The sequence below is a fragment of the Falco naumanni genome, chromosome 5 (assembly GCF_017639655.2).
Source record: "Falco naumanni isolate bFalNau1 chromosome 5, bFalNau1.pat, whole genome shotgun sequence".
Classification (NCBI taxonomy): domain Eukaryota; kingdom Metazoa; phylum Chordata; class Aves; order Falconiformes; family Falconidae; genus Falco; species Falco naumanni.
The window spans coordinates 29263628-29276784 of NC_054058.1; the positions used below are offsets into that span (position 1 = coordinate 29263628).

Sequence of the window (13157 nt, forward strand, 5' to 3'; positions counted from 1 at the left end):
GCAATAAGAGGTGCTGGGAATAGAAGATCTGGAGTAGACATCTATCTACAGCAATTCAAAGCTGCACAAAAGAAAATTAAAATAAAATCTCTATTACCAAAACAGATGTTCCTGAGACAAGAAAACAAAAGTAAGAAAATCCCAACATTTGGAAATTTAAGTGGTAGCAAAACCTGTAGGATTAAATTAAATAAAGAGAATTGGTCTGAACTACTAGAAGGGCATCTGTGAGGTAAACCAACTACCAATGAATTAGCTGGAAAATGTAATTTATAAGATAAGCCTTTAAAAAGTATTTTGGCTTTCATTTTGTTGACCTGACTATAAAGAACACATGTGAGAATTCAGAACTTGAATATCCAGGTCCTTCTGGACATGATGTGAATAATTGCACCTGTGATAAAACCATAAAGCAGTACTAGAATCTAGACAACAGAAGCTGCCATGTGTACAAAATCTGACATGATTAATCATTCTTACTTGAAAGCCATTACCGTGACCAGGAGTGTCATGACAAACAGTTAAGGGGTAGAATATACCATACCACTGCATCAAGCTGCACATGATTTGACTTGGTATTTCTACACCACTACCAAAACACCACAGAGCCGTGAAGCAGCTGTTCCAGCAGAGCGCTACCTATGACTCAGATAACCATCCTGTCTCCCTTTGCTAGGCACCTCATGTAAATCAGAGAAGATAGCAAGTTTTTAAAACAGGATGTTGGTAAAATAATTTTCAGTATTGTTTTTAAGAAGTCACCAGAGTTTTTTAGTAGCCACTCAAAATACTCAGTTGTTTCCATTTATTATGTTTGGTTTAAAAAACAAGACTGTATCCAGAACCACCACATTTTAGGTGCAGAACGCAAGCATCATCAACTAGATAAATGTGATACACGCTTTTGAGTCATCTTTCTCAACTCCAAACCTAGGCAATACAAACTTAAGTCAATAATTTATTACCCTTTATTTTTCCTCTAACTTTTAGCTCTTAATACCTGCACGATGTTGCTGCCTGCAAAACTGGCTCGTCTCCATATCCGCCCTCTGACCAAAGCCTCGTTTAACAGGTGAGCTAGTTTCCGTTCCATCTCAGCCTGAAACACTTCCTCCTGAATTCGCTGGTCGACGACACCCAAGAGAACTAGAGAGAATTGCAGAGAAAGTAACCCAAGAACACAAATGAATTAGTAAAACTTTTCAGTGTCTTGTCTGCAACTTCAATTACAAGCTTTGCATCACCCTGTGACAGCTCACAGACAGTTTAAGAGCAGCTGTATTCATATGGGAATACTGTCCAGCTGAGCTGGAGATTACATCTTTGAGAGGAAGACATAGGGTGGGAAAAGCTTAAAAGAAATAAAAGAAAAAAAAAAATAGGACAGAGGGCATTTTTGGAATCTCAACCAGGCTAGACAGGCCCAGGATACTAAAGAAACAGTTTCAATTTTAAAAATCCATAAACTTATGAGCATTCAAGGAATTATTTAAAAATAAATGAAAGAGAATTCAGTCTAAATTGCTGCAACTACTTTTAGTTAAAATGTTGCATCCAGAAGTGATTCAGAGGTGGAGATGGGCCGGGCAAGTGTTCAGTATCAAGGAGGGAAAAGTAGAACAGCAGCGCATGAATTTAGCTGTATATTCCAAGTGCACCTTCCCTAGATAAGATAAAGATTAACAAGTATGCCAATCAGCACAAAAAAACTGGTTAGTAGCCCTGCCCACTTCACTTCCCAACCCCAGGTGCTCCAAGACACTGAAGCAGCTAATGCCGAGAGGAAATCCTGAGGAACAACACATAGGAAGTATGAAAAAAGTGTGGACCTTTACTAACAAGATGGCATCCAGTAAAAGAAGAGTGAATGGAGCAACAGCGATTCAAATGACTTAAACCACCCTAAAGGACAGTTAAACAACTCAATGCTGACTGCAGTAAAATAATTCTGTTTTCATTCCTGTGCCTCTCCACTAAAATGGTTTCTTTTTTTTAAAGTCCTTTTTTCAGTGTTTTCATGTTCAATTTTTTAAGTCTCATGCTTTAAAAAAAGCCATCCAATTAGATAAAATCAAATATAATTTTTTAAGAAAAATAAAACCAAAAATATTGAAATACTTTTCTCATTTAAAAAATTTCACTGTAGATGTCAGAAGAAAGAAACATTTTCATAATTTCTCAACAGAGATCAACAGCATCTGTCTTCTAAATTCAATCATAGACTAAGTATCTCAGCATTAAATAGGAAAAAACAGACAGTGGCCTAAGACTATTACATACAGCAAGTTGAAAACCATTCTTGCCTGTATATTGCGTTTCGGTATCAATGAATTATGCTTAACAGCATAAAATATATTCTAAAACTGAGAGGGACAGCAACAGAAAACACTTATATCCCAACTTTTTATGACGATTGTGATATATGCACATATATCTGGGTAATGCAGTATTAAAAACCTTTACGTGCATACATCCTATTCATTTCTTATGTCATGATTCATTACCCTTACAGTACAATACACAGACTGAAAGGACTGACCCAGCCAAAGTCTGTAGCTCTTCCCAGGCTGCCTGAAAGAACCAGGATTACAAAAAATTCCTCCACAGCAAAAAGGTGCTGTAATTGGTTTTCAAAATCTTATAGTCAGGAAGTTTAGAAAAACCCAAAGGGACATGATTTCTGAGCTGGAAGAACCCTCTTCTTACTGCAGGATCTAAGGGAACTTCCAGCAACAACGGACAAAGCAAACTTAAGGCTGAGCAAGAGGGTGGGGGGTGACTGAAAGAGCTAACAAAAATCTTTAAGGAAGGATGGCATCGGATGTGGGAGACAGAGACACATGTTGCTGAACATGATCTAAAATTCTTCATTTTTCTTCTCTAAAACAAACTGCAAGGGCTTCAGAAATTAAGTTGCAACTTTGTTTCCTCCTTAAAAAGTAAATGGGGTCACTGGTGAGAGGAGACATGGATACCTGAAAAAAGAGTAGGTCTATACAAACGGTGAACTACAGGTGGTAGTCTTGTGGGAAGACAGAAGTGTATCCTGTGGGTCATATCAGTACCCTAACAGCAAGTTTGGTAGGCACAGCCAGATCACCATTCAGGCCTTCTGTTTAAAAGCAGCAGGTAGGACCTACAGCGTTCAGGCCACCTCAACAGCCTTTGAGCACCTAAACACGACAGCTCAACCCTATCTGCAAATTACAGAAAAAAACATCCAGAAGACCTTGGTGGGAGGGATCTGCTGTGAATGAATCAGAAGAGATCAATGAAAAGTGATGAAACACTTTCATGTTTTGGAATTTATCTATTTTCATTCTGTTTCATTTCTGGCATGCTTTGATACAAAAGTGCCACACAAAATTTCAGTTTTTATTTAAAATAAAATCAAAACCTCAAAAATCAATGTAGTATATTGACAGCATGCAGAGTACACACTTTATGCCTGACAGTGTAAGTTGTCTCTAAGAATGATCTGCTTTATAGACAAAAACTACTTTGTGTGCATTATCAAGGAACTGCAGTAGTTCATTCTAGACCTGGGAATTACATTTTCTGGATATTCCAGGTCACTAAGCCTTTGGTTTTAGAATTTATGCAGCTCTGGCATGTTATTACCTCATAAAAATGCAGCACCCCTAAGCTATCGATATTTATGCAGCCTAGTTATCCTGCTAACAAAAATTGCACTCTTACTTACTTGCAGAGACTGTACATACCTGTTCTCACCCAGGAAGATTTCATCAGCTGAGACACATTAAGCTTAGGATAATGAAAGGCTGAGGGAAAAACAGAATGGAGGAAAAACATCCATAAGAACAGTATTCTCAACAACATACACAAACAAGAAGCCACTTCATAATTTATACTGTCAGTAAGCATCTTATTTACACAGATGTATTACTATTCCTGAGGCTATGCAGACACAGCGTTCAGCAAAGTGCTCCAAACATACACTCCACCCCCCCAGGTTTATCTCTGAACAAAAAGAGCCTAACTGAAGCAGTCAGATTTATTACCTGAATGATTTCAAGCTGCTGTACTGAGGTCATTGCTCCTAGATATTTAAAAGCTCATTCTGAATTGTGTCTCTTACTGAGCTAGCTGCAGGATCAGGCTTTTGCTCAAAGGGCAATGAGGCAACTCAAGAGTGTCTCAGAATGAAAGTAAGACCTTCTCTGAGGCAGAAACTACACAGAAACACTAACTGTAAAGCAAAAAACTAAATATATATGATCTGTGTTTCAGGCTTGTGCAGGGGGAAGCATGTAAAAACCACCACCTTGATTTTTTTTTATTTTTTTTTACAAAAATCACAAATGCATGCACGTAGAAACAGCTGCAGAAAAATCTCATAGATTTTTGTGTTTGGCTTGGTGGCTTCAACCTTTCTTTATTTCTGATTTTTTTTTCAAAAAAAGCTCTGCTCCAGAGTGAAATCCTTGCCTCAGTGATGTAAAACTATTTCTGCTGACTTCAGTAGGCCTAAGATTTTTCCCAAGGTTTCCACTGGAGAGCAGTAAAGACATGTTGGGAAACAAGCAAAGATGGGGGCTGGGCCAACAGTTTCCTTAAGGGAAGTCTTAAGCTTCACTATGGCAATAAGAAAAAGGAATGATCTTAACTTTCTCAAAATATTTAATCCAGATGCAGTTTGCTAAGCATTGTACAAAGGTTGATTTTTAAACAATTTCATGGATAGAAAGAATGCAGCACGTAACAATTAAATGACCTGGTCCAAGCCAATGTCTTTTCTCCATGTCTTCAGTTGTAGACTAGTTTGCCACTATTGCATGTTTCAGAGAAATAGAAAATTAACATTTTTCTAATTTAATCACATAATAATTTATAGAGTAGCTGACCTCTGCCAGCATACCTAAACACCAATTTTTGCCCCTTAGAAAACTTACAAATTGTGTTAAGCCAAATCAAAAGAATCAACAGTTATGTTGTACCTTTTGTTTTCATAGACTTATAAACAGCACTATGGGGAAAATAAATGACAATTTGGTTATTCCACCTTTATTTCAATAATAGCACCACTAGCTTCAAGAGAACTACCTGGGAGATACTTTGTGACTTACTGTTCACAAGGGTATCAGAATACAGTTCTTTATTCTGAACAGGAAACATTGGCCCTCTATACACTGACCAGCATGCCTCAGATTTTCAAAATTCTCAGACACACAAAAAGCACCTCAAAGTCCATTTAAACACACACATTTATTTTTGGCATCCTGCAAAACTGTTGTTCTGATTGTGGCTTTTAGATTGGAGTTGTATGTACTCTGGTCATGCAATTGTTTACTTCAATTTAAAAATACAACCTGAACAAAAAAGCATAAACTGAACTGCATCTCTTTTTTTTTTCCAAAGCACGGAAGGAGCAAGATAAGAAAATCAAAAACCTTCCAATGGCCATAAAGCTTTGAACTACTAGCTGTTGTGAACATTTTCTTCTTTTAAACCAAAATCATGTTTTGCCTCAATACTTAATGTGCTCTTCACACTTTTTCTAATTAGTACTTGAAAATGATTTAATTCATGCAAATTGCTGGATGACTATTCACTTAAACTTTTCATGGAATTAATGAAATTTAAAAATAAAACAACTTGAGCAGAAAATCATGAAAGTAAAAAGGAAGATGTGGCGTCATCATTGGCAAACTAAGGCTGGGTTCTAAAACCTGACAAAGAATGCACGAAATGACAAACACTTCTGAAATTGAGACCATGCTCAGAAGTCAGAAAATCCAGGCTCCAGCTCTTATTCCACAGGTCACAAGTGTCTCACCAACACGTGGCCAGATCTTGAGCTCAGCTAGAGTCTCAGTGTTGCAGCAAGATCCTATTTGCAAGAATCCTAATGCCCCCTGGAACTAATGATTGAAAACAGCACAGACTGATTATTATTCTGAGGGGGAAGTTAGATGGACTAAATGCAATTATTAGTTGGATTGTAGCTGGTTTGCTAATGACTATAGATGCATTAATGAAGCAGATGCTAGCATCATTAGAAGATTCTAACACGCAGCCCTGAAGCACTATACCATGTAACAACATTGACTCGATGATGACCAAAAAGGCAAAGGGTCACCTAGTCACCCAGAAACCTCCTGACAGCAGTCTGAAGGATACCACTTGGGCAACATGGCCTTCACCAGATGCTGCCACAAGGATCTTTGATCCTCTCATACACAGACATGTGGGACATGCAGGATAGAACCAGTACCATACCAATCATCCTACATTTACCAGAAATAAGAAACAGTAATGGAGGGAATGCAGTATTTTGAATAAGGCAGCATCAACTGAAAAATAAGATTCCATGCAAATATGGGGGTGTGGGCAATAGTAACACACTGTATCTGTTAAAAAACTTGATCCAAAATCTACCTAGAAAAAAATTGCCAATTATTTCTGGAGTCTTTGCACTGTATCATACAATTTTATATTAACCTATTGCCCTTGCAGCATCTCCAAGATACCCAAAATAGATGCTACCCAAAGTGCTACTTACAACACTGAAAAAACAGCAAGTCCCAAGGCAACTCTCTATTTGAAGTCATAAATAAAACCAAAGACATTTATTCAGGGTACATTTATGAAAGCCAATATTCCCCACCTAGTCCACAGCTAGCTTTTGCCTGTCCGCAGAGAAATATTCCAGCCATAGAGATACCAAATACATTCTTTTCTGTTGTCTTTGAAGAATGTTAAAACCAAGACTAGACCTGCTTTTCTTTCCGCTGACACATAGTTCACGACCATCTAACCAGTTTACAATCTGAAATGTGGTACGTACGGTGGACAATGTAAAATACGCAAGATGGAAGGTGTAAACTGAACATTTGAACAAAGCATGTTGCTTAAGTCACCTACAAGTCTGTGGGGGGAAAAAAGAAGTCTGGCAGTTTCCAGGCTTAGCTACTCCAACAGCCCTATTCCTTCACAGAACAGTCCATTCTGCCAAACTAGCAACTTTCACTACTGACCCTGACTCTAAACGAGTGCAAAAAAAGCTGACAAAAAATTCCTGCTGTTAATGATTTACTGCACAGGGACAACCCACACAGAAGTATAAACAGTACATATTAGTTATGTGAAAAAAAAAAAAAATAAAATCACACCAAACCAGTGAAAGGACTGGGTGTGAAAGGCAATGTGAAGTAAACAAGCGGCAGGGAGCAAATACATTTCTTCAAACAAGGCTTGTATTTGAGATATCGATGGCAAGGTCTCACTTCACTTAACAGTGTTGAGATACAGCGATATTACACAAGTAGCTTTTCCTCAGTATGAATCAACTTCAACCCCGACAGCTCAGCTCACCTACAAATCATTTCTTTTTCTTCAGATGCAGACTATAAAACTTAGAATCATATACAGAGCCCTCAAGGGAAAAAGAAAAAGTCACCACTAAGAGTATTAACTGTTAGCATGCCTGATAACTAAGGCACAAATGGCATAGAACAGTATGGTATGGAACATTTCATATTCACATATAAACAAGACCATATGTAAATTATTTGAATGTAAATATGAAACATTCCAAAATTCCCCTCAAAATTCACGCTGAAAAGCAGAGGGTTGCATATTGATTTGCACCAAGCAAAACAGCTACCTATGGAAGATCTTCACAACACCTCTGCTACAACTGCTCTGTAGCCCAAGGGAGAACATGAATGCAAAGAGTTCAGGGCCTAGAAAACAAAAACATTCAGGCATCTTCCTGCCAAAGTAGCTTTGAAGATCTGGCTGTTGATCATCCTCACAGACTGCTGAATAAGATGGTTCAAGAAATATCTGCCCAGCACTGCTGAGCCTTTGGACATGATTTTTGGCTCTGCACACTGAAGATCAAAAATCCTTAGCCTCAAAATACAGTCATAGCAACAGTGCAAAAAACCTATTGAAATAGCTAAAAATAACCGAGTGTATGTCTTGTTTATAAGAGAGTATGAACTACATTCATTATTGTGCTTGCTGACACTCATAGCTCTAACAAGTTGAGAACCTGTGTTTCTACTTTGCTGACTTATCAAATGGCACCACAGCTGGTATTCCAAAACACTGACTACAAATATACCGAATCACTATTGAGATGAAGTTAGATTAGTTCAGATCAAAATAAGCTGTCCTCCAGCGGGCTCAATCTACAGTAAATTGGAGTTCCTCTAGCAACAAAGTAGTCAAATGCTGACAAGGTGCTCCTTGCTTTAGGGCACCACATCCACAAAACCCTCATGTTTTCTACATTGCAAACATTTGAAAGACCTCATGATTCCTAAAAATTCTGAATTAATAAATTGAAATATATTTATTTTGATTTATTACATGTATTTTATTGAATACAACATTAAATGTTTTGAAAATGGGGTCTAGACAAATTTGAACGTCATCTTCAAAATTTCTTTATCAAACTAAGAGACACCACCACCACCAAACTCTGGCTAAGGTCTCCCAGGCAAGTGTTACGCACTGTTGGCAACATTCATTCGATAAGCTATGGCTGCAGTCAGGTGGGTCACTGAAGGCCATAGCTTGTTCAGCTGCATCATCCCTGTTTACTGGGGATGTGCACCAAAGAAACAGCATTTTTCAAGAGCTCCAAAGAGGAGAATCTGAGAATAAAGTGTGTATCATGATGGACTTAGTCACCATTGATGAGTAACTCTGTCTTCCTACACTAAGGGTCTGCTCGAGGATTTGAGGTTTGGTAGCATTTGGGACATTTGGTGGATCTGAAGGGAGGAAGAATAATTTTGTGTTTGAAGTCCGGAGGCCCGTGCTGGAATTTGCAGGAATGAAATTACTGCACAGTTGGCATTCTTGTTTAAAATTGCCAGCAGGAATAAACAAACAATTCCTGGTGCTTCAGAAAACAAAGTTATAGAAATAACTCACCCCTAGGCCTGGATATGCCACTGTACTAACAGAGGCTAAATCTGCCAGGCTGTAACAGCCAACATCTACATTACTTCGCTGCAAATCCTCAGAGTAGCCAGGAAAAGAAGGGGAAATCCAAACACTGCCTCTCCCCAAAGGCACTGCCTGACTTGTTCACTCATTCTACTTTCCATGGCTTTCTCATTAACACGTGCGCCATCACAGAGCTCCACCGGCACTGGCCAGGAATCAGCCCCACTGGCCAGGCACTATAAGCATGCTGATAACCAGGGAAAGCTCCTGCTATGAGCACTAAAGAAATTATCTTCAAATTTCTTAAGTACCATCAGAAAAGGAAAATAAGGAGAACGGTGTACATGCATGTTTGTTTAATAGCAATGTTTTTCCCCTATAACCAGTCTGTCTTTCAGGATACACCGGCCTGGGTAGAAATTCTGTTATCATTTAACTGGCCTGTAGCTCCACTGCACAATCCAGAAGATGGATTCTCAGCAAGGGGCAACAGGCAAATTCACTACAAATATCACTCCAGAACATGTGGACAAAACTAATAACAGTATGACCAGATGTGCGTACATCACAGAAAAAAAAACCCCAAACCACCACAATACTGGAAATATTACCCAATAGACTAGAAGTTAAATACACTGTAGGGCAAAGGTGCAAAAGAGATGACACAGAACAGAGAGAAACATCTTTCAAGCAATCAAGGCAGGAGTAACATTTAATTTGAATTCACTGAGAGATAAGAGACCATGGTCTGCAACCTGAGAAGCTCTGCAGCCTTGCAAGGAACAAAAGAAAAGCTAGTCATCTATGGACAGGGATTCTCAAGGCTTTTGGTGCTGGCTTAATTAAACACGGCTACCACTGTACAGGTACAATCTATATGAGACCAAATGAAAGCAGATATGTTTAAAGGAAATGAGTCAACAACGTCATACATTTTTTTAATTGATTATGGGAGCAGAGGATTCAAAAAAGCTGAAAAATGAAATCAGAAAGTTTCAAAAAATTAGTATGTTTAAACTACTTCTAGTCATTGGGAAAGTACCCTGTACAATCATCTTACACAGATTTAAAGGTGCTGTGGAGAACAGCTTCTGTTGACAATCACTCTCCTTACAGTATCTTCATTGACATACTGCTACACAGCTGCACAATTAACAGCAGCTACCATTAGGCCTGCTTTTCCACTAGACATTTAACTGTATAGCAAGAATCACCGTCATATTTTATGCACATATATAGCTCACAAAAATAATCTTGAAAATTAAAAATCTGCATTGGAAAGCACAGTAAGATATGAGAAATGGGGAATTAATGGACTAAGTTAACAGTAACACCCACCAGAGAGAAAGGCAAGCACTGTTCTCTCATGATCTTGCTTATATTCGTGAATCATTTGTGTCATCAACAATCCATTAGCGTACAAGGGTAAATGCTGAGTTTAGAAACTTGGCTTATTTATAAGACTGAGGTAATCTGAAAAATCTAACCAAACATAAGTTGTCAAGCCTAAGTGTCAAGCAAATTCTGCTAAGCAGGCAGTTCCTATTAATCTAAGTTTTGCATGGCCATGGACTGGTAAAAAGGACTTGCAATGCAAGTTGCAGACAAGAAGCAAGAGATATGCTTAAAAGATAATACCTTAAAAGATAACAGACTACTCAAAAAAGCACTGCTGCTAATAGATAGCCCAGACGGACTATACAGGGAAATACAAACCTATGTTACCAGGCTTTCTTAATCTCAGAGCCAGTTAGGCACAACACAAAGCCCAAGGTAGTGAACCTCGCTGAGAAGCAAAAAAGGGCTGCGTAGACATAATGACCGAGACACCCCTTGGTTGCACCTTAAAGCAATACTGAAGTGACTTTTTAAAAAAAAAAATACCTAAATAAGACCAATGGACTAATGAAGGCAAGTGTATCGGGTCTGGCTGAGCCCCATAGCAGCCCTCAAAGTTCTGTGCTTATATTGGTAGCTACAGCTGGTGATAACACACCAGGGACTTGACTACTTCTGAGCAGTGCTCACACAGCATCAAGACTGTCTCTCCAAACCCACCCACCACCACAGCAGACTGGGGCTGGGCAAGATCTTGGGAGGAGACACAGCCAGGACAGCTGACCCAAAGTGACCAACAGTATATTCCATACAATATGACATCTGCTCAGATATAAAACCTGTGAAGAAAGAGGAGAAAGGGGAGGCATTTGTTATTTTTAACATTTTTCTTCTGGAGCAACTGCTGTGTACTGAAGCCCTGCTTCCTGGGAAGTGGCAGAACATCACCTGCTAATGGTTAAGTAGAGAATAACATCTTTTGTTTTCCTTCACTTCCACACGTGCAACTTTTGCTAATGCTTCATTGAACTGCCTTTATACTGACCCACAAGTGGTTTTTCCCCCCATCTTATTTTCCCCCCTCCTTGTTCTGTGGATAGAGTAGCTTGGTGGGCACCTGGCATCCAGCCAAGTCAACCCAAAACACCAGGTTAAGTACAACCAATCCAGCAACAAGGTGCTGTAATACTGATATGCACTATGTGAGCAGAGATGGGCACACACTGCTCTGCAGAATTCATGATACAAGTTAGGCACTTGAAACTGCATTATCACTTACACACAAAGTTACTTTAAAATTGTAGAGAAGAAAAAATACTAAAGTATTTTGCAGTCTTGGCAAACAGTAAGTACTCACGTTCAGCAATTTGCTGCACAGGAAAGCCCAGGTAGAAGCTGAATTCCACCACAGACAAGTTTCTTAGCTGCTCACTGACTTCGGACCCGTTTAGAAAACCGTACCTATCTCGGACAGCAAAAACAATACTCACAGGGCCTTGCCGAAATGCTACCCCAGGCCTGCTCAGAGTTATATTCAGTATCTGAAAAGACAATATTGAAGCAGAGTCAGCAAAATCAAACCATTGGCATTTCTATTCCTTCCCTGACAGATTTTTTTTTTCCCATAATATGAAGGGGGGTCAATTCACATCAAAACAGGAAAACCTGTTCCAAATTGATTCAGCCTGCTGAGTCTCAGAAGCAGCAAAGTTAAATTTGAATTCCTCTTCCAAGAGTTATCTTTTAAGGTCAACCATAATCCAGAAAGATCTGAAAGTTACAGTCCAGAAAACAATGGGAAAAAAACAACTACCTAGAGAGGCAGTCAGCAAAATAAACTATGGATAAAGAAATCTTAGATGAATACTAAACTGCGTGCATCAGACAAGAAGAGACCATGGTAAAGAAAGATCCTGAAAATGGATGTTCTCTTGGTCAAAACCTTCTGCACCATGCACGCCCAGACCCTACCACTGGTTAGAAGCCTTATTTTGGCACAATGTACAAAGCAACTGTGTTCATGTAGACAAACCTCTTCTAGACAGTAAGGAAGCATTTTAAAACAAAAGTTTGCTAAGCTGATAGTCCAAGACATTGTTTTGCATGTTCTGTCTTCAGTTTAGCCAGTCACGTTGTGTCATTCAGTTGTACAATTCTGAGCATTTTACCGAATGCACTATACACTACTTCAGGCACTATAACGTTTATGCCATTTTTCATGCTATGGTTTTATTTTAGGGTACTACTGATGGGCATTTATGGTGCCAGTTAAATAACATAATTTTTTTACAAATTTTGGTACTATAAGAAAGCTAGATTAAATTTAAAAATTCAAACAGAAGAGGGAGTTGGTGTCATTAAGCTGAATGACTGACCTTCCACGAAGTTTAAGGCTCTGCTATGTTATTCAGTACCCAGCACATAGGCAATACATTTCATATGTGACGTTCCAGTAGCAACTGCCACAGACATCATATCCTGCTGTAAGTATTTCTAGACCTCAGAAGCCACTAGCATGTTTGCTCACGTAACAGCAGTGTTAAATTCCTCTATTCCCTAACAGGATCCCCTAATGATGGCAATGAGACCTAAAAGTTGTCTTCCAAAAAAACCATTCTAACCACACCCTACTCTGTAATAGTAAAATCTCATGCAAATGACTCTGATGCAGGTTGGGGCAGCCTTTATGTGAAAAACTAAGTCCTGTTTTAATCAATTATGCTTTTGGATACGAATCACCATCTTGAGTAATTTTTTTCAAAAAGCTTGGAATCAGAGGGCTATGTGGTACCTTATCATTTTGTAGGGAAAAAAAACCCTGACTTCATGACAAAGCCTCATAGTTCTAAATTATCTAGATGGCAAGTGGTAGCCAGTGAATATGTAACTCAGTT

At 38.8% G+C, this 13157-nt stretch overlaps 1 protein-coding gene across 5 annotated transcripts in view; it reads right to left on the minus strand.

Annotated features, from left to right (window-relative positions):
* The window catches only part of KIAA1549 (KIAA1549 ortholog), a 152900-nt gene that overhangs the window by 55653 nt on the left and 84090 nt on the right, over window positions 1-13157 (minus strand). For all 5 annotated transcript variants that reach the window (XR_005828051.1, XR_005828050.1, XM_040595553.1 and 2 more), the window contains exons 6-8: window positions 11621-11804; window positions 3723-3782; window positions 1001-1146 (exon numbers count right to left, since the gene is read on the minus strand). Coding sequence is in view for 3 of the 5 variants with exons in the window: in XM_040595553.1 (XP_040451487.1) it covers window positions 1001-1146; window positions 3723-3782; window positions 11621-11804 (390 nt within the window). In the remaining 2 variants the exon portion in view is untranslated. The remainder of the gene's footprint in view (window positions 1-1000; window positions 1147-3722; window positions 3783-11620; window positions 11805-13157) is intronic.